Source organism: Lissotriton helveticus, chromosome 3_1 (genome assembly GCF_964261635.1).
Source record: "Lissotriton helveticus chromosome 3_1, aLisHel1.1, whole genome shotgun sequence".
In the NCBI taxonomy this organism is placed as follows: Eukaryota; Metazoa; Chordata; class Amphibia; order Caudata; family Salamandridae; genus Lissotriton; species Lissotriton helveticus.
The window spans coordinates 768915478-768938072 of NC_136061.1; the positions used below are offsets into that span (position 1 = coordinate 768915478).

The 22595-nt window shown below is 43.3% G+C and overlaps 1 protein-coding gene across 3 annotated transcripts in view; it reads left to right on the forward strand.

Annotated features, from left to right (window-relative positions):
• The window catches only part of DENND2B (DENN domain containing 2B), a 1120876-nt gene that overhangs the window by 784753 nt on the left and 313528 nt on the right, over positions 1-22595 (forward strand). For all 3 annotated transcript variants that reach the window (XM_078680987.1, XM_078680986.1, XM_078680988.1), the window contains 2 exons: positions 6723-6871; positions 14911-15126. In XM_078680987.1, the coding sequence (XP_078537113.1) occupies positions 6723-6871; positions 14911-15126 (365 nt within the window). The remainder of the gene's footprint in view (positions 1-6722; positions 6872-14910; positions 15127-22595) is intronic.

Consider the following 22595-nt stretch of genomic DNA (forward strand, 5'->3'; position numbering starts at 1 on the left):
AGTGAAGCTGACGGTCTTCCGTAAAGCAGATTTATTACTCTACGAAATTTGTCCCCCACGTTGAATTTTCGCAAGGCCTCCGACAGGTACAGCCAATTTACCCTGTCGAAGGCCTTGGTGGCGTCCAACGTGAGAACCGAGAGGGGCAAAGAGGAAATTTTATTGGTAGTAGATGATGGCATTGTAGAGGTCATTGTAGAGGTCATAAGGGACCAAAGTTTGGGGATTGCTTCTTGCAACTGCCAAATGATCACATAAGTGTGGTAGCAGTGTTATCTGCTCTGCACTAGTAATAGTGAGTTAGTGTCCGCACCTCTGTGGCAGGGTCAGTCCTGATTCATTCATTCCTATTCCCTTTGACTGACACTCGTCAAATCATTTGAGACCTAGCTCTATTGATTGACTATGGATTGACTATGGATGTGACTCTATGACACAGTGAATATTGATTTGAGTTTCCAGGTTAATTGATTGTTTTGTTCCTGTTCCTGGTACTTTATTTATTCCCTGAAATTGGGAACCGGTCGGTCTTGATGGCACTCTTCAACACATTCTCCTGAAGATGGTCTTGCAGACTTTCTAGCCTTAGAAGACTGAAACGTAGATGACGCATCCCCTCTGAACAGTATTTGAACAACCATAATTTGAATGGACATTCATCTCTGAAGGAATTATGCTTTAAGAGATATATATTGGTTGGGTAGCTTTTACCGGTTACCAAAGGTTGCCATTCAATATATTGTGATTAATATCCAGTGATTATTTTGGATGACGGTTGTGCTTTTATGACCCTTCACAATCATTCATTGATATATAAATGTGTGTTCATTATATATATTTTGTTGATTCATCTTCTATATTGTATATATATATTTCAGATAATCTACTTGGAGTAGCCTTTATTAAACTGATTCCTTCGCCGAAGTTATTTTAAGGTAGTTAGTGGTTGGATTCATTTGATAACTATCACATAGATTGATTTTAAAAGGTTCCAAAACTTCAATGCAAAATGCTCCTTCAGGAGCTTCTTGTTTGATTACTTTAAGTCTTTACCCAGTTTCCTTGACCTCTGGGCCAAGGCCAGCACTCTCTCCAGCAGCTCCGCCTGATTGCCTCCTGCGCTAGCATCTGGGCATTCACCTGAGCAGGGTACAAGCCAGCAACCCGTCCCTGCGCCTCAGGTCGCTTAGCCACTCCAGGTTTTTTCCTCAGTGCTCCACTTGGTCACTGTTATTTCTCGCCAATTTTTCTTGCTGACTGCTCATTGTCAGAGGGTTTTTCCCTCGCGGTACTGCCCATAGCTTGTTTCCTTCCCCTCTGCTTCCCGCCGCTACTGCCCTTGTGGCTGCGCCACCGACTCAGCTGCTCCTGCCTCTGCTCCCGCTCCCTCCCCTACATATCGTGACCGCTGCAGGGGAGCACGCGTGAATCCTTGACCTCCGGGCCAAGGCCAGCACGTCACCTTCAGCCACATCACTGAACACCACTGGACCGAGCACCACTGCGTCCACTTCAACTTCTAGAAACCCTACCAGCCACAATGGATCCCCACCACAGCTGGAACAAGGTCACCGAAGACCAGTTCATCACCACCCTCACCCGAGACCCACCACCCCACACCACCGACACACCCGCCCGCAACCTCAGGCAATAGATCGACGACTGCGCCAACACTCTCGCCCTGATCAAAGAACCCTCAAACAGATGCACCGACAGAAAGGCCAGCTGGTTCACCACCGAACTCCAGAAATCCAAGCGGATTTGCCGAAAACTCGAGAAAAAGTGGCGCCACGAACAGACACCAGATAACCATGCAGCCCTCAAGAAGGCTAGCCACAAGCACCACCAACTCATTCGAGCCACCAAAAGGACCACCAGGATCATCTGTGGCATACCCCAAGGATCATCCCTCAGCCCAACCCTTTTATATATCTACCTGACACCGCTCACCAACATCGTCCGATCGCAAGACCTCAACATAATCTCCTACGCCAACAACACCCAGCTGATCCTCTAACTCACCAAGGACCCTGCCACTGCCACAACCAACCTCTGCAAAGGAATGAAGGCCGTCGCCGAATGGATGAAGAGCAGTCGCCAGAAACTAAACTCAGACAAGACAGAGGTCCTCATCACCACCCCCTCCGTCTGGCGACTCTTGGTGGCCGGCCGCTCCAGGAGCCGCACCAACACCCACCAACCATGCACACAGCCTGGAATTCATCCTGGACTCATCGCTCTCAATGTTAACGACATCTCCTCCTGCTTCAACACCCTCTGCATGCTTCGCAAGATCAACAGATTGATCCCCACCGGAACCAGGATGGTCACCCAGGCCCTCATCAGCAGCAGACTGGATTACGGCAAGGCCCTCTACGCAGGAACCACGGCCAAACTCCAGAAAAGACTACAACGCATACAGAACGCCTCCGCACGCCTCATCCTCGACATTCCCCGCCATACCCACATCACAGCCCACATGAGAGACCTGCACTGGCTCCCAGTCAACAAGAGGATCACCTTCAAGCTCCTCACCCACACTCACTAAGCACTCCCCAACCAGCTGCGACAGACCCAGAACCTGCTGACCGTCAGGAGACACCTCAAGACCTGGCTGTTCGAGCAGTAGCTGTACCCTCCCTCTCCCCTCTCAGTGCCTTGAGACCCTCACGGGTGATTAGTGTGCTCTACAAATGATTGATTGATTGATTGAGTTTCCTGGGGATTATTGGGTAGCCCTGTTGTATTCACTGAGATGGTTTTTGCTGCACAGTCCTTTACGGTTTACCCTCTGGAATATATTTCTGAAGAGTAAATGTGGGTTATTTTGATAATTAGAAGATATGATGGTAGGTGATCTCAGGCAAATCAGAAATCATCTTTTATCTGTGTATGACTAGCTCGGTGAGTTGTAACAATATGCTATTTGATGTCTCCTTTGGTGCAGTCTTCCACTAAAAAGGAGCCATTTGAATTTTTACTGTGGAGGGTAACAGTTGATGAAAAAATTGATCTGCATCATCCAGCACTCATTTTGCACAATTGATTCTGCTGGGTTGCTTTTTTGTTTTTTAATAAATAGGCATAAGACTCTCTGCCCACCACTGCAATGGTTATTTGTGATGTGTGCAATAAAGAATCTGTATTTATGTGAAAATCAGTCAAGAAGACGATTGAAACAAGATTGTCTCCTATGATGCAAGTGAGAATAGAAGACTTGCTGCATCCAGGGCAAAGCCATGATGAATGTTGGTTGCAGTTTGTTTGTTTCCAGTCAGAAATGAACATTTGATAGCTGGAAGCATCAATTGCAGTCTTTGGGGTTATAGGAGGGTTTCTTCACTAGAGACAGGGGTGTAACACTGGTCGCTGAAACTCTCTCAGCGCAGAGGCCCACCCTTCCTTTGCCGCCATTTTGCCTAATGCCTAGTAATTCTGTATGGTACGGGAGTCTCAGGGACCCCTCACCACGTTCTACGAAGAGACCCCATCACTTTGTGTTTCGCTACTGACTTGAGGGGTGACTCAGAGGTGGTCCAGAGAGTATATGAGAGGAGCAAGGGTTCAAACATGGCGTTTTGAGGAACAGCGGGGAGATGTGTTAACGATTGTAGCTCTGCATAGGCCATGAACACAGAAATCATTGGTGACGAGCTCTGTCTGTGGAATATTGAACTGCTATAGGCTGTTGTAGGACAATGTACCCCCCTAGAGCGAAAATCTTCAATTGGAAAAAGGGTTGATTTTCCTATTGACTTAAGGAGCGCAGCCCAGGACAAGGCGGATCACTGGTGAGAAGGTTGATTGTTTATCCTATTTTTCTTTTTTTGTTTTCCTTTATTTTAACGTTGATTGTTTTTTTCTCTCGTAGTATGACAGCTTTGTAACTGTTTTTATGGGACAGGCAAAGGTGTTTGGGTTTAAAGCAAATACAGTTGACAAAGCAGAACGGTCCTTTTGAAATTGAAAGCAAATATTTATTCAAAGAAAGCTATTTTGTATTTCTGGGACTGAAACAGAATATCACACATTAATTTCAGTTTCTGGAGAACAGAAGCGTGTTTTTATAAAAGTACTTCACAGTTATGCCCACCTTAGGAGGCAAGGAGGCGCCTGCAGTACCATGTTGTTTTTAATGTGCCTGTGGCTGAGAATCTAAGTGTATTCATCCCTGTGAGCTCTAACCCATTGCCTAAATCTAACAGAGTAGCATGCTATCCATCCATGGAGGGAGAAGGTGAAAAAGCACTATATTATACACCTCTCAGCATTTGGGTCTCCAGGGTGGGCGAGAGCGAAGGGTTGTGGAGGGTGATTCCATCGAAATTAATGAAGATAAAAACAATATTTGTGGAGGATAAGGGAGGTTTTCAGGGTAGGTGCTTCCACTGAACTCTATGGGAGGCACTTCCCTTCTTTGGAAGGTAAAGGCAAGCAGGGGCGTGGCTTGGTCACTAAGATTGGGGGGAGGGGGGTGAACTTCAGACTTTCCAACAATCAGTGTGGCATATAATGTGTTACATTATACAACAAGCAGGTTGCATGAAAGGGGCCTAAAAGGCAGTGGAAAGGAAGAGGAATTCTGATTGGTAGGAGTAATAAAAGAGCAAACACAATATTTTGTTTTGTTATATAGCAACATTGTGTGCATTTTTGTCTGTTTGTATGTAAAACTTACTGGTGAAATCGGACTGATATCTCATCATAACTGACCCAACTATTTATCAGAAAATAAATTTATTAGGGGGCTGTAACATCCCAAACTCCCCTTTTTCCCCTTGAAGCTACGCGCCTGAGGAACAGTCAATGGACAAATGACAGTGAAATGAATCATAGGATATGAACAGGACACGTTGGGGTACACGCCGGTGGACAGCGTCCACCCCCTTTTTTCACAGATTAAACGGTGTCCACCCTGCTAACAATTTGGGCCCCACTGAATAATGTGCTGAACTCGTCCCGGTGTAATTTCCAAACACGGGACACTTTCAGCAGCGCCTGCACGTTGTCTGCTTTCCTACTGCAACAAGCAACAACGTGCAGGGGCGGACGGGGCTTTCTTATTTAAGACTCCTGCTGGGCCTATAACAAAGGCCGAATTTGAGGGGTTAACAGGCCTCCTTTTGTTCGAGTCTCTTGGCTGGGAGCAGTCTGGAGCCTCACACCTAGATGCAAATGAAGCGGAGGGAAAACAAAGGATCACTCTTTGTAAGTACTTCATACATACTTAAGAGAGGCATCTTTTCACTTCGTTCAGTCCCTGTTTAGGAGATATGCATGCACTGTAAGAATGTCAGATGTATTGGTCTTTCCCAGTATTTACACAAAGCAAATGGCATTATATAGAGCTTACTTCCCCTAAGTAAGCGTTGAAATAATTTAAGTACCACCATTTTTTCTTGTAAAGCCCTACTCATCCCAATGCAGTGTCATAGCGCTTTACATCAACACGTGCATATTACATGTACAATAAATGATATACATTTGTAAATGAATGTACAGGATGCGTTACATGAAACTGGGGGATTACAAGGTGTAGAAGTCACATATAATCTTCCATAGCTCACTGTGCTATTATCCTCACAATGCACTCAAACGTACACATGATAGAACTGCTAAAACATATATGTGAGGGCTTTAGATCTGATGTGACTTCCTGTGATGCCACTTCCTGTAAAGTCGTGGGTCGTGATGCCACTTTCTATGATGTCAAATCATGTGATGCCACGTGTGAAGTCATGCGCCGTGATGTTGCATGCCGTGATGTCATGTACCGTGATGTCACTTACATACTGCCTAACTAGGTTAGTCTCCACACTTCTTTTATTAGGACTTGTGCCCTGGATATGAATTAACCCTGGGCGTAGTGGGTGTAGTGGGGCTTCGCGAAGCTACGCGAAGTGGGCGAAAAACTACGCCCACGCACGCACTTCACGTAGCCCCACTACGCGCCACCCGCCTCCCTCCCGCCCTCCCTAAATGCTTAAATTAGCTTAAAAATGAATTATATAACACCACTTACCTTGTCCGCTGCGTCCCCGGGGCTCCCTCTCATCATCGTGCCGCCGGCACCGCCGTCTTGGATACATTTCTCGCTAGAAATGCACATGCCTACTTTGCAAAGGGCGAAGTAGGCAACACTACGCCCACTATGTGGGCGTAGCGAAGTACTTCGCCCAGGGTTAATATGAATGCAGTAGCAGTGCAAACTGTGACGCTTTCTTACTTGGCGCCACCATGTTGATGTTTCAGCATCCTTGTTAAAAGTGCTGAGGTTTAGATTAGCTTCGAATTATGTAACATGATTGAATATGAGCAGAAAAACACTCCACGTTGTAAAATGACCCCGGTCCAAAACGGACCAGCTGAAAACACTCAGTGACAAGTCTTGAGAAATGTTATGAGTATACGCAACACCATGGCCAGATCTGTGCCTCAGACTGATCCTGCTGCAGACCGTAAAATTACTCGTGTGAACGCAGCACTGGATGTGTGTGGGACTCCGTGTCTGCGTACTTTCATTGTAACCTTTCACTCAACTGGATGTGTGTGGGACTCCGTGTCTGCGTACTTTCATTGTAACCTTTCACTGAACTGGATGTGTGTGGGACTCCGTGTCTGCGTACTTTCATTGTAACCTTTCACTCAACTGGATGTGTGTGGGACTCCGTTTCTGCGTATGTTTTTGTAGTAATCTTGCTTCTCTTTCAACATTGTTTCAGGAGATTCTACGAAGGAGAATCCTTACGAGGATGTAGATCTAAAAGGTCGACACCCAGGTCGAAAATCGCGGCTGTTAACTGAGAACTCGCGAGATTCCTTGCACAAGATGTGGACTCCGCAGGACAGGAAGTACACGACCCCTCCCCAGGTACCGCAGCACTATTGCGTGTTTTTTCATTTCGAAAGGTATGCATGCGTTCCATGAAGTATTCTTGTCCCAAGCCTACTAAAGAGTTTCTGCATGGATTATTTATTATAGCAATAATGCATGAATCAAAAATCAATGACAGAGCTGGACTGGAAAGTTTTCAGTCTGCCAAACTAGTGAATCGCTGCTGCATAGATGGAACCTGTATTGTGAGGGCTCATTCTGAGAGCTCCCAGGGATACTGGTTGGAGTTTATGTATGGAAGATTCCTGGTACACTGCACGTTTTGGGCCGCCTTTGTAGCTGGATGGACAGGAAGGTTTGATGCTTTTTGCCAGGGTGAATTTGGCTTCCAGGCCAGAACTGATTGCAAGTTTCCAGGTTTCACATGTTGACTCCAGCTCCTCAAATGCTTCCAACATTTCTGAGTGAGTCTGGGAAAAATCTATACAGAAACACTCATTCTTGTCTGTTGTTCTACCCAGAGTTACTTATGAATGCCCAACTCAAGGGGGTGAGGAATATGAGGCCAACACTTGTACAAATTGTGACTGCTCCAATAGTGGCGAGAGAGGACTGCAGCCTTAAGTACTACAGAGAGTGGCAGTGACAAAAGCATGCTATAAAAGTGTGGGCTGTTGGGATGGTTTCTTTAACTTACACTGTCCAATTTATTCCACCATGCCAGAATGTTGCAGCGGCAATGTATGGGTCGGGACAATTTAACAGTATCTTAGTGCAGTGACATAACGTGGCCAGCACCATCGGGGTAGTGATATCCCAGGCTCCTTGCTCCTATGACATTACCTGACATTTGGCACATTGACATAAGAATAAGTGACCTCCCTCAGTGTTCACCCTGAGACACTTACATGTGTGATTATTGTGGTTCGGTGGCAGCGGTTTCGACCATTACAGAGTAGTTCCATTGTTGCAGTGCTGACGCAGCCTCAATGCAGTAATACTAATGACAGATGTGCACTGCCACACATAGCCTTTCTTCTGTTATTCATGACTTAAATTGTTGTCATACTTCAAATATTCCAGGCATAAGGCGCATGTTCTCATTGAAGACCATTTATACCTGGAGATCAGGATTGTTACATGCATAGAAAAAAAAGAAGGCATTGAAGCTGATTCACAAAACTACTTATGAGTAAGGGAACTAGTAATACCGGAGTACTCTTTTACGTACTCTTACATGCCTTTGTGAATTGACTCTAAAACATCAAACTCCCAATTGTGAAAGTGCACTGATGGCATAATTCTTTCTATGTGTTCTAACTGTACGTATATGGTCCCTTGATATTCCCACTTTATTAATATTTTAGATGATTTGAGGCTAACAAAGGCATGTAAGAGTCCATAAAAGAGTACATCTGGAGTACTCATTTACAGACTCTAAAATGCCTTTGTAGGCCCTAATCTATACATTTTTATTTTAAATTGTGCTCAGTGCCTCTGTATGAACAATCTTTGTGTAAGTCCTAGTTGTACAGTTATATGTGCGACAGCCACACACACACGGCATGAGTTAGGGCAAGAAATATGGTGTAAGTTTGCTCATTACCACTTAAAAGTGTTATGACTCTGATGAAGGAGGAATTTTCCCATTCACAGGAGATAAAGAGGCCTGTTAATCTGCAGTGTGTTAGGAGCTCAGTGGTTGATGGAACTCTGGCCCCTTGTTCACAGACATTGCATTTAAGGTCCTAAAATACAGTTTGTGTCATAACTGGTAGTTGTGTCTCTCAATCATAATCATGCTTTGCTTTATTCCTGGATGTCTTTCCTGGCTGTTGTGTCCAACCATAACAGACCCCATTTTGCGAGGTATTTAAACTGCCAAACACCTCGTTTAAGAAATAGGAAAAAAGTCAAAAATGTACATGTCTACTACAGCAAATAATTCCACAGTGTGACAAAGCGCCTTCCGTACACATGCGCTGAGAAGGCAAATAGCCATATGTTTGACAATGTCCAGCAGAATATAAGTTTGCAAAAGTGAACGGGTCCACATATTAATACATTGAAAGACAGTTGTACTCATTGATTGCTTAATCTTGACTGCAGGGATTGGGCTTCTGTCCCTCCTGAGTGTCTGCACATACTATATTCACTGGTTACTCATGGTGCTTCCTGGAATTTGAGTTTTTGTGCTCTTAGGTGCTCATAGGTGATTAATAGAGTACCTTTGATATATACCACTCTAAAGGATGGCAAGAATTTGTATGCATGATTGTGTCTATGATCACATTTTCTACAAACAAAATCATGCTTCGGTATAGCAACAGAAAAGGGGGTGGTGATGGACGGAGCATCTGAACCAATCAAACACTCACACCCAGTCAAGAGATCTGGGTTTAATCCATCACCGTTCTTTAGCCCACTCTGCCAACCCAGTTCAGACATGGCCATATGCAAATTAGTCTGACCCTGTGCCTCATGGGAACAGTCCAGCCCGAACTGCCAAGCCATGACTTCCCTGGACCGGAAACAGGCTTCCTAGGACTGGTTTCTGGCATTACAGCCGTCTTCAGCCAGGCTTGCTTGAATCCAGTGGCAAAGTGAGCAAGGGACTCACGTCAGAGCATACCCTGCCAACTTATGGCGAACAAAGCAGTAGAAAAGGGGGTGGTGATGGACGGAGCATCTGAACCAATCAAACACTCACACCTAGTCAAGAGATCTGGGTTTAATCCATCACCGTTCTGTAGCCCACTCTGCCACCCGCCTTTTGTAGCGCTGTGTTCACCATAAGTTGGCATGGTATGCTCAGATGTGAGCTTGATTCCAGATGTCTTGGTGCATGATCCTGTTTGCAAAATATAAATCCCGTCACGAGGAACAGCTTTCTGCCATGTTTTGTAGAAATGTTGCAGGTGTCTGACAGAAATAACTTCAAAATGTTTCTCTGCCGACTTGGCACAGTGGCTGCATCTCTAGCCAATTTTCAATGACAAACGGTCTCATTTGTATGAAAGGTAACGGCTGCCTGCTATCCCCGAATCCATCTGTCTTCGAGATGGACCTGTTACTTGACCTGTGGCTTTTGTCACTACTATTTTACCAACCACTCCTTATCTTTATATGTGGGACGAGTTGGCCTTCCTTTTTCTTATATCCCACCATCATGCTTCAAGTTCACCTCTTGTTTTTAACCATTTTCCTCCTTACCTTGCTCCTCCTCTTTTTCTTACCACTGTCTTATTTATTTTCTTTGTTCATGTTCTAGTCACAAGAAACTAGCACACATTTTTCTTGCTTATGTTTAAAGCATACTACACAAATCTCTCTTCCAATGCACTTTTGTATTAAAAATCGATACTTTCGGAAATCTAAGAAATGTCACCCTTCATTGTTTGGGCTTCTCAAATTGATATTGTTTCCTCTCGATTTGTTTTGTTGAAATTCATTAGAATATCATCCAGTATTTTTGATCCTCTTGATAATTCACCACTACAGAGGGCCTCAGCTATAGATCACCAGGCTGGTATTCTCTCTTTGCTTTTCACAAACATGATGTCCATCCAGTTTGAGGTACATGAAGATTGAAACAGTTGAGATGAGATTTCCCAATGTTTCCATGCAAATTATGGTTGACGAAACAAGGAGCAAGACTAACCTGTCTGGAAGTCATGGACTGGGACCAGGAGTGCAGTATTGCCTACATAGGAGGGTGGAAGAGCTCCTGACTGATGTTCTAGTACTAACAAAGCCCCATTGGACAGTCTTATGCTTAGTCAATTGGAAGAACAGAAGGCCTACTAGGCATCATCACAGTAGACGAGGAGAAATATCCTCTCCACCCATGACTTTCACAGCAGATTCCTACGGCACTTCATAAGAGAACTGCAACTAATCAGAAATTGTAGCCTGCTGTCATATTGGTGAACCAAACATGAATCAAGTATACCAGAAAAAAAGAGCAATGTGTTTGAACAGGTCATCCCCCATAGTTCTGCTGAAGACTTTTGCTAAGCTCTGGTTAACCAGCTAAAACCAGCCACAAATCCTTACGGTTAACTTTCTTTTAACCAATTTTATTGATTTTGAGATTAACGTAGACAACGATACAATCATTACAGTATGATAGTATCTTTTTGGTCAACTTGACCAGCCAGAAGCCCTCAACTTTGTTTCTGCATCCCCACTAAAAGTAGTTGATGAGGCAGATTTTTCCTAAATACTTGTCTGTTCTGACTACTACTTAGAATAGGCCTCACTGAGGTGAACCAGTATTATACATTCCTAGAACCCATCCTCATTATGTCATGTAAGCATGGAAAGCCTGTACTTTGAGATCCGCAGTCACCACCAGGCTCTCACCAAGGAACCACATTTCTCCCTTTTGTAAAACCCCGCCACATCAAGCAATGCACGTCACACTTCATCTACACACTTGCAGAGTCTGAGTCGTAGTATGTGCACAGCATGAAGCAAATCACACCAAAGACTGAAATTCCATGTACTTGATGCAGATATGGAATCTTAGCCAGTAAAATAAGTTGCGCCAAGGTGTTCTCCTTTAAATTCCACAAATCGGCTTCCAAAAAATGGAAGGTGATTATGTAAATATGATGAACCAATGAAACAGCAGAAGCCCTCACCATTCTTTTTTAAATTAAAAAATAAAGTGGGTGGAGGTGGCCAATCACATTTGGTTTGAGACATCGGGTGTAAAAGGGAATTTGGAGCTCAAAGTTGCCATGCTTGCAACACAGAATTGGAAGAACTTTCCGAATAATTAATGAAGAGTCAAAAGCATGCTGACCATTATATCATAGAGGTTGTGTATCATAAGGGCCTTGAAGGACATCTGGAAAACAAAGAATGATGAGGAGGCAAGGGATTCGCTGTATCAACAGCAGTTCCAGCTTCGGTTCTTGCATTTACTAGTCATGCTACTGGATTGTATATGAAGCCTTTTATATAGTAAACGACCACAGCCACACCAGAATTAACTAACATTGTTCCATTTATCTAAATGGTGGGAAATCCTCCAAACATTTTCCGGTTACACCAGCCAGACTTCTCAACACATTGGCATGCTATATCGACATTTTATCACAGTAGCATCGAACCCAGATGCCATTGTCATTAAAGAGGAAAATGGAGGGTGGTGAACTTGTGGTCACTCGTAGAAGATCTAATGCAGGCGATAGTACTGTCCACACAATACAGAACAAGTCATTGACAGCCTCTATCGGGAAGCCATTCTGTCTCTAGAACAGATGATATTTAATCCATCTTCAGCTCATCCAAATGTATACTTTTAAATGTATTCTCTATAGGAAGCTACCGTGTCATAACAAGGGAGCAGTTTCAAAGTTTGAAATAGTACAGGACGCTGGTTGACGGAAGATTTACAAAATCAGGAACAAGGTTTACTTTTGATTTAAGTGTACTAAAACTGCTCATGAAAGAAAAAGGATGTGCAACCAACGACCTTATTATAAAATGCTGGATAGCTCGTGATATTTCTGCAGCCAGCACCTCTGTAGTATTGAAAACCTTTACTTAAATACCATTTCAGATTTACTCAAATTAACTAGTCTTGAATTGCTTAAATACTCGCAAGATAATATAGAAACTTGCATAACTGGATCTACCCCTAAACCATTATAGATTGCGAGTTTATGGAGTAATCAATTTATTGCATATCGGCCCCGGGATTGTGCTCACTTTCAGTAGTCCGGTTGATATTGCTGGGAAAGAATATCCTATTGAAGTTAACTGGCATCTTCCACATTAAGAATGATTCCCATGCACCATTCCGGTAATGTACAAAGGTTAGCTGTGATCATGTGGAAGAGCAGAAGGTCAAACTTCATGGTCGCTGCTTCTGTGGTCAGGATGCTCCCCCAGCCCATAGATACCAGTACTCCTTTTGTAAACTAAGGTCCTGGGAAGGACGATACATTGGAGGATGGTGCAGGATTTTGTAAAGCCTCAAAAATCTTGGGGCTACCTTTAACAAGTAGGTGCTTGCTCCTGACTGGCCACCCACCTCAAGAGTCTTGAGAGTACTATTAACTAATTAACGCCTGCTTCTGGCTTGTCAATCATCTTATGCGTACCATTAAGTAAATTCCTGCTCCGGACTAGCTGCCCACCTCAAGAATCTTGGAACTACAATAAACAAGACGCCTGCTTCTGACCTAGCCATCCACCTCAGGCGCCATGAGCCAACCATTAACCAATAAACTTCTCCTCCTTACTGGCCCTCCACCTCAGGTCTCTTGAGAGTACCATTACCAAGTAAACGCCTGCTCCTGGCTCGCCATCCACCTCAGACGCCTTGAGACTACCATTAACCAATAAACGTCTCCTCCTGACTGGCCACCCACCTCAGGTCTCTTGAGAGTACCATTTACAAGTAAATGCCTGCTCTTGGCTCACCATTTTTAGCTCAAGAGTCTCGGAAGTACCATTTACAAGTAAACACCTTCTCTGGACTAGCCACCCACTCAGGAGTCTTGGAACAACCATTAGAAGGTAAACTCCTTCTTCCGACTAGCCACCCAGCTCATATAGTTGTATTTCCTATCTGGTCAAAATTAAGAGATGTGTTACTAATAAATACCAAGTGCCAATTGCTTGGGATCCGAATCCAACATTGCCTTGATAATAATTTTACCAGTTAGCACAGGTCCAGTTGTATTTCTGTGGGCAGCCACCATCTTCATATACCTATTTTTCTATTACAGTCCATCATTCACACACAGCCTTCCATGTAGCGATATTTGGTGCTTCTGCTGCCCGCCATGATTGGGCAACGTCTGTTTTGGTGGTCACCAACCCAAGTCCGATTAACAGTTTTGAATATCTGTTTGCTTGTATTTAATCAATAGTATAAAACAGGCAGGATTACTTTATCTTGTGTAACCAATGACGAGACATCCACAATTTTGAGTAGGTAGCTGTGTAATATTTACACCCACACAGTGAGAGAAAAAAGTTCCCAATTTCTCTGTTACAGTGTAAATACATAGGGTATGGCCCCCTGCCCGTTCGCTACAGCTGCTCTATAATGTAATATACCCATGGTAGGAACTGGATTTGCATTACTGTAAGCCTTGAAGCTGTTGCTATTTGTCTAAGGTCCACAAGCGCTACTTGCCACTCTCCTTCTTCCATTTCACCCAGCTTTGTGCCTTGAGTGTGAATCTCGAGTGTTTTATGTGTTCAGGTTATGTAGGTGACTTTTAATGGAGCTGAGGTGATTTTTGCTTTCATTAGGCTGGATTGTGGAATACCTTCCACGTCCTTGAAATATGGTGTGACAGAATGCTTAAGCAGAAAAATTGGGATCCAAGAAAGCTATCTCCTTCTAGCAATGTGACAAATGATTTAATGTCTAAATGAATGGTTACTTTACCTAAAATTGGCACCGCCCAGTGTATCCCATTCCCCAAAGTCTTCTAAGAATGCCACTTCTGGAAGGAATGCACCCATCCATAGTGGAGTCTACAGCATAAGTTCTTCCCCCAACCAGTCTCCAGCTATTTGTCTCCCCACACAGTGAAGAACATTCTTGTTGCTGGGGGAGATGTCACAAGGCAATCACACCCCATATAAGTAGTGTCTTGTATGGCCTGTATGCTGGGGCCAAATAGCCACTTGTTAATGCCTGTCCGTTAGTGCAACTGGCAGTGGCATCGCAGGCTACGACTTTCAATCAAATAACTCGAGTCTCACATACAAGTTCTGGTTGTGAGGGTCGTAGGGGGATGAAGCGAAGAGGAAATCGAAGTATGGCCCTCTCCTTGATGGTTGTCAGGTGAATAATGTTAACGCCTTGTCTTTGCCTCTAAAATCATCAGTCACTATCTGACTGGAAGAGACCTCATTGAAAGTTCTTGCTGCAAAAACACTTGAAAATTAACACATGCTTTACACTTGCACTTCTTTTAATGCAAGAAGTTATTTGTTACTCTGCATCTCACAGCTTAATTCCAACGTGGATATTCTAATTTAATAGTTTGATCTCTGTACACTCGTTTAACATTAACGCAGGGATGTTATTTCTCTTACAGCTTCCCTCGAAGCCCAGTAGCCATTCCCTGCGAGTTGGAAATGTGTCCGAGAGGAAGAACCGGCGGTTACCACGGATCTCCAAGCGGCACAGCCACGACGACATGCTGCTGCTGGCCCAGCTCTCCCTCCCCTCCTCGCCCTCCAGCCTCAACGAAGACAGCCTGAGCACCACCAGTGAGCTCCTGTCCACGCGCAGGGCCAGGAGGATCCCTAAGGTGAGAGCACCATTGGCCCTGCTAGGCAGCTGGTGATCCAGGGGTAAAACATCTGTCTCTGTCTAACAATGTTGCTTCCAAGTCGGAAACTTCAGATTTGTAGTTAAGACTAAAAGGGTTAGCTAATGAAGGGTGCCAGGTGTGTTTCTGAAGGACAGTGGCGGGATGCGACTACATCCTTCTCGTATCAGTCAGAGCAAAGGAAGAATTGGTTATTGAGCACTGTTTGTTTTGGATTAAGTTTATACACACTGCGCAGACTGTACTGGATTGAGCATTGTAATATGGGGTATGATAAAGAGCCATAGTTGTAGGAATCTTTTAAAATGTGCAAGTAATGTATATTCATAACACGTGGTGTCACGCTGATTATTTGTAGTTACCACTGAGGAAGGGCAATAATTGCTCGAAATGCATTGGGATTAAAATTCTTCACGTTGGATTATGCAAAATCTTAAAATTCTGTGTGTCATATGAGTAAAGCCTGGCAGGCACTCTTTGAACTGTAACGAAGAAAGGAAATATGAATGTTTAAAATCATGGATGACTTTGGGATTACTGATGCAATAAATTGGATTGAAACATGGACAAAGAAGATTGGATTTCATTGGATTATTCACATATACATGCTATGCATCCGGGTGAGGCTCCCACTGTTGTGAGGTATATTTTTGCACTCACAGACAGAGCGCGCTCCTGGATAGCACGCACCTATCATTGCCTTGAGCATCAAACAAACATTGAAGAATTCGATATGATGGTGGGCATTCTACCATTCAAAATGTGTTAGATGGGATATCTGTCATGTTTTGACAGAGTATCCCATCCACCAAACTCTAAATAAAGCCTTAATTTCTTTGACCTCTGCAAGGAGGGTACTTGGAGTAGTTATCAGAGCCTTTGGGTGAGGGTCATTGATGAGAGGCAATGTACAACAGAGCATCACTTATCCGTAGCCTTCTAGTTAAACGAGTCTGGAAGCCAACAGGGCCTATCTAGGACTGCTGGATTCGAGTTGGGTTTAAGAGGCCTCTTAACAATCCAGAGCCTCAATATTTAAAGTACTTGTTTTGAGTGTCCTTGAGACTGTGAGGGGATAATTAAAACTTTGCTTGACATTGAAAGGAGCTCTTCTATTCCACATAACCCTAGTTGGAATCATTTACAGAAATAAATAAATGATCTTGGGTTATATGAAGCAGGACACTCCAATATAGCTTATACTAAATGTAAGTCTACTTTCAAGAGAAATTTAGTCTCTGTCTTTTCAAGATTATCTTGCCCAGATAAAGATACAAAAGGTGCAAGATATCTCTCCATCTTCTCAGAGATTGTGCCACAACCTTGCCTGACTTGTCTGATATCAGAAAAATGGTTCTTTCATTTTCAATCACTTACGATTCTCATGTAAGTGCTGTAGATTCTGAAGCTTCAAGTTGTAACATATTGCACACTTGCCTGTGCTAAAAAACAGAGTACATTAAACTACTATGCCCTTTGTTTGGAGAACTGGCTCTAAGAACTTTGGTTGACTCCATATTGAAATGTTTTGAGGCCTTGCTCACATTTGAGGCAGTGTGCAGGTCTCATTGCCTTTTGTAAGAAAATAATGCATCCTCTAGTAAGTAGCAACCTGGTCTGTCCTGTGTCAAAACAATTAATTTAAATGTTCTATAATATTTTAGCGGGGATTTTGCCCGTGGGTGTTTTACTTGTTACTGTGTCATTAAATTAAGGTTCGCTGTTCTAAGCGGATGGGTCGATGTCACTTTGGGTATTATAAGATCATTTCTTTTACATATTGTTTTTGTGTAATTGTATTTTTTGACTAAGCAAAATAAATTACATGAATGTAATGATCAGCCATGAACTTGGATTCTTGAGCAGAGTTTGTGGTCAGAGTTGGCATACACTGCACTAAATCACAAACATTTTTGACAGGTGTTATTTCACATCCTTGTTGGTAACTGTAAGTTAAATCACTGCTTGATGCAAACAACTTTTACTATCATTTTATGCAGGCATGTTTCTGGTGGTGGCAATGTGTGGCAAGAATATTTGTGCATATTTATTGTGTGCCATTTTGTTGTGGTGGTCATGTGGTGCTTTTCTGCTGTATTATTGCAATGTGATGTTGTAGGAAAGTGGAATATTGTGTGGTATGGTTAGGGAACCTTACCATGCAATAGTTTCACAATGCCTCAGAGGTGATCCTTGGATTCGCAACCATAAATCCTTAGCTCTGTCTTGGAAGTGTGGCAAAGAGCAGTCAGACTTTACTAGAGGAACATGTGTAAAGCATTTTACAGTAGTGTTATGGTTCATAAGTATTTGAGACGACTCAATAGAAATCCAACCCTAATTTATAAAAATAGTGCTTAGTTTTATGTAATGTTAGACACCAAAATGAACTTTTTAGCATACATATAACCGAAGCTATGGATTTTCAAAGCAATGGAAAATAAGTACAATAAATACAGCTGTCATTTAATATTGCTGTCAAAGGCAAAATCTACTAATGACAATCGGTCACTTAGCGGTCGATTTGCATTTCACCCTCTCAGGTTAGAGGTGGTGTGGCTTCCAGGAGCAGGCCACAACAATCAGTTTAATTTTACTTGGCCAATAGATCCTGGGTGCAGTGGTTGTCCTGGCTGTCAGTGGTCCTAAACGGAACCCACAGTAGAGCTGCTTTTCCCACAGAGACGGTTCTGCCAGACAGGGGGTGCAAAATCACAAAAGATGGGTCATTGCTGATGTCTGTTGCAGGTGTTTTGGAATGCCCTCTTAATGGAGCGTCGATTTAAGGGGTCAGTTATGAGACTGGTGGCCAACAAGCCTTAAAGTAACTTAAAGGAACTTCGACTTTGGAGGTCTAGGGGAGTGCAGTAGTGGCTTGAAACGTTGGTAAATGCCAGACTACAACTCCCAGAATGCACTACAACATTTACTTTGGGATAAGCCCTCAGAGGGCCAGAGGGCCAGATGGCCAGCGATTCTTTTGTTCCTGTGCGTTGTGTTACCTGAAAGTGCTGGGGACTGGTCCCACCAATACAGGGGAGTCTGAGGGTGCTTCTGGCTTCCACAAGGGTCCCACTCTTCAGGAATGTCGAGTTTTACCCAAGGACGAGGGTCGTTCACTCAGTTCCAAATATGTTGCCTCAGGGAAACAATATCCCTCTTGCTTTGTGCTGGTGGGCAAAGTCCTGTTGTCGGTGACATGGTTCTTCTCATGGTCCTTCTTTAAAGCAAGTCCATCAGAACTCAGGTTCTGGTGTCGGAGGCGGGGGTCCCTTAAATCCTCGATTATGGGGAGACAGGGGTATAGGAGCTAGTAAAAGAACCAAAAGGAATCGGTGGGTCTAATAAGGCTTAAGCAAGCTAGGGAGCGCAAATAGTTTCAGTTTTCAAATCTCTCCTAAAACTCAGAGGAGTCATTTATAGAGGACAAAATCCCATCACCCACCGAGGTGGCATGCTTCATCATCTGGGATCTCCTCTTGGTTGCAAAACCTAGTGCAACCAAGGGCTACAACTCCCTCTCTAGGACGGGAGAGCTCAGGGATATTTTAAAGTAGTTGATTCTAGGATCTACTAAGTCCACTAGAAGTGAAGCAATATAGATGGTTTGTAGGGTGATGGTTGCAGTGCGTGCAATGATAAAGTGAAAGGTCATTTAAAATTGGCTACCAGGAAGTAAAACACCTTTAATAATATCTACCCTGGTGTCAAACCAAAAAACAGTGCGTGTGCAGCTTAAACAAATGTTTGTAAATCAAAAATAGACTAGCTTAATTATTCAAGAGAAACAAAAAAATAAATTGTTTTAATTTATCAAGGACTCAAGTATGTTTCGTCACCGGTTAGTGGCACCTGGTAGGTGTGCTCATAAAGCCCTCACCCACCAACCTAGTTGGTGGCATGCTTCATCATCGGGCCCACCCAGTGACACCTAGCGTGTCCCGGGTGTGCTTCGACGCCTGATGACAGCGGAGCAGGTATGTCGCTGTGTGTGCGGTGAAGACTGTTATGGATCGTGAGTTTAAAACGGCTTGGCGGGGATCCCAGTGCCCGAGGGCAAACACACTTTATTGACTGCACACACCCTTTTTATCCGTCCTGAAGAAAGCCAGCTTAGTCATAAGGCACTGGCTGAAACATGTTGACACATCCCAGGATGTGGGAGGTCGTAACTCGCCTCTAACATCCAACAGCCTTATTTTTAACCGCTGACGGTGACCCAGCCAATAAAGTGTGTTTGCCCTCGGGCACTGGGATCCCCGCCAAGCCGTTTTAAACTCACGATCCATAACAGTCTTCACCGCACACACAGCGACATACCTGCTCCGCTGTCATCAGGCGTCGAAGCACACCCGGGACACGCTAGGTGTCACTGGGTGGGCCCGATGATGAAGCATGCCACCAACTAGGTTGGTGGGTGAGGGCTTTATGAGCACACCTACCAGGTGCCACTAACCGGTGACGAAACATACTTGAGTCCTTGATAAATTAAAACAATTTATTTTTTTGTTTCTCTTGAATAATTAAGCTAGTCTATTTTTGATTTACAAACATATAATCCGGGGGATAAGGACTAGCTTTCTGGTCCTCTCTCTCCTTCTTGATACATGCAGCTTAAACAAATAACTGCATTAGTCCGAAATATGGTCTACATGTTTCAGCCATGTCGATTAGAATATGATCTCGGCCTTCCTCATGACCTAGATTATCAATCGCTACTGCAAAAATGAACGTAAGAATTAAATAAATGCAACATATCATTCTCCAATTAATAAGGTTGGATTTGATACAACCTACATTATCCTGTGTCTTCCTGCTTACATGAAAGGTCACAGGAATTTGGGCAAAGCCTGTTATTTGACGGGTGCACTCCTTAACTCACCTTGCCACAGCTCAGGATGTGAGGCACCGATATGTTCCTCGGTACCCTGGGCTGGACAAGAGCTGGAACCGGAGGTAACGACGGACAGAGTGGCCCTGTTTTCTTACAGATTTTGTACTGTGGTTGTTGTGTTGCAATCATGTTTTGTTGTGATTTGTCCTGTTTAAATTGTGTTATATTGCTTTGTGTTTGTTATTGTGCTATGTTATGTTGTTTACTTAAGACTTGTAAACTAACAGTGCTACATTCCCAGCCAAATGCAGAACATACCTTGAAGGTTCCAGTGGCAAGCAATCTCTCAGACCCAGTGGCAGTTAAAAACGGATCCCTATGCAGGTCCTATATTCATGTCCTTGCCTTGATTGACAAAACACTGGTCAATTTCTGAACAATTAATTTTAAAATGTTAAGGTAATGGATGTCAGCGATTTAGTTCCTGTTTATATTTCACGTTTTTTAACCTTCAATTCCCTTAGATTGGTAGCCAGGTTTCCAGGATGTTGTATTTTTGTATTTTGTTCATGAAGCATATTACTCTTGTATAGCTCGTATTTTGAAAGGAGTCGATATTCATGTGGGGCCACGATTGAGAGCTCTGGAGTTGAGGTTGAAGGCAGTGTGAATTTCACACACTGCGTGTCAATGGGTCTAAAAGCTATTCAGAATACACCATCCTCCAATCCTTGACCTCTCTGTAGAGTGCACAGACCAATGGTCATGTGTGCCAATTACAATTGTGATTCTGTGTAAATGTGGGTACATTGTATGTGTTGTGAATAGTGACGTGAAGGAGATGCAAGGAATTGCATTCAGGAGAAAGTGAGAGGCAAGAGATGAGGTGTAAGACAATGCAGATGGGGAGATGTGGAGAGAAAAAGGGTGTATGTGTCTACAATAAAGTGAACATAACAGGAGTGATTGATACACTCTGAAGACTGCTACTTCTACCACAGCCTTCATTAATGTTTAATTCACAGTCTCACAATTTCAGATTTGAAATGTTTTCAGTATTATTTACAACAAAATCATCATTGTTGTTACTCGTTTATCCTAAACACCTAACAACTGACAAAGCCAATGGTCCTGGCTGACTTTAAGTGCATGTTAATTGTTAAGTTATATATCAGTAAGGAATAACAAAAAGCTAAGAGAGGAACCAAAATACTGGCAGGGTGGCAGACTATTGAATCACAAAAATTTAGTTTACATGTTTAAGACACTGTTACAAGGGCCACAACACTTTCAGAGACCCCCACATTTTTTCTCCCACTTAAAGCCCTGCTTCCAGTGCTCTCTTTGTGGTGTATGGCTGACATGTTTAGAGTCAGTGTCCATAAACTTGCAATGTTGAATTCCTGTCTCCATTAAATAGCTGTACACCTATAGACACACTATTTAGAGGAGATGTTGGCATATACATCCACTCTATAAAAATGTGTGCAGCCTGATGGTTACATCATTGTGTCTCTGCAGTTCCTCCTGCCCTCTCATCTTTCTGAGTCTGATAAAAATGAGTAACATTAAGTTGGACAGTAAACACTTCATCCATGAAAATGTATTTCATAGACTGCTAAATACTTGTAACTGTAAATATGTATTAGACCACAATACTGGGTATGTGAGTTTGTCACCAAACTACATTAAAGAGCTGATTTAAAAGAAATCCTAAAATTGGGTAGAAGTAGCAATAGAGACATGATGGAGGTGAAATTATAATTGATAGTCGGAAGAATGGGCCTGAATCCAGTAGGCAGATGAAGCCATTTTCACCAAAACCAAAAGAACATTTTGGAGAAAGCCAGAGTTGTAGGTTTTGAGGGATTGGGCTGCAGACACTGTTGGTCGCAGTGTTGAATACATCTAGTGACAAGCCTAGGTTTTTAAAATGAGTGTGAGTGGTAACAGTACCATGAAACTCTAAGGCTCACATTCTGTAGTATGTTTAATCTGGGCATGGTTAGCCCTCCTAGGAAAATACCAATTTTTCACTGTTGTGATATGTCCGACATCACGGTGAGCGTGTGCGTTGGATGGCCGGGTTAACTCTCTGTTCTGAATACTGCTCTTAGAGTTTGCAGCTTTATGGGAATTACCACATATGTTGCCCTTTCTGAGCTGCAAATCTTAGATTGTAGTATATTTTCTTCGCAAACATTTCTCCAAATTTTAGTGGGGTGTGGGGAGGGTGAAGAGGTAAGCACAACTTTCCACACAAGTTGCACGCAAATGCACTTGTCTCAGACGTATATTTCCCACCGCAGGAGAATGGGGGCTTCAGTGTGATGGAAGTCAGTGTACACAGAAGGAGCACAGTCCAGGGTTTATATGTTATTATTTTGGTCGACTCTGTCTTACTACAGGTTAGGGCTGCTGCCTGGCCGTTTTTCCACACTACCACCGGTATTTAGATGATCCTGCCAGTACAAAAATAGGCAAAATCTTCTAAGGCCAGTATTTGTTTTTAGCCCTTATCTGTATATACTTCAAACAGCAAATCTAAACAGAAAGCAATTTTAATTGTGTTCTAGAGCTGCGTTAATGAACCATGGCTAATAGTTGAAGTAAA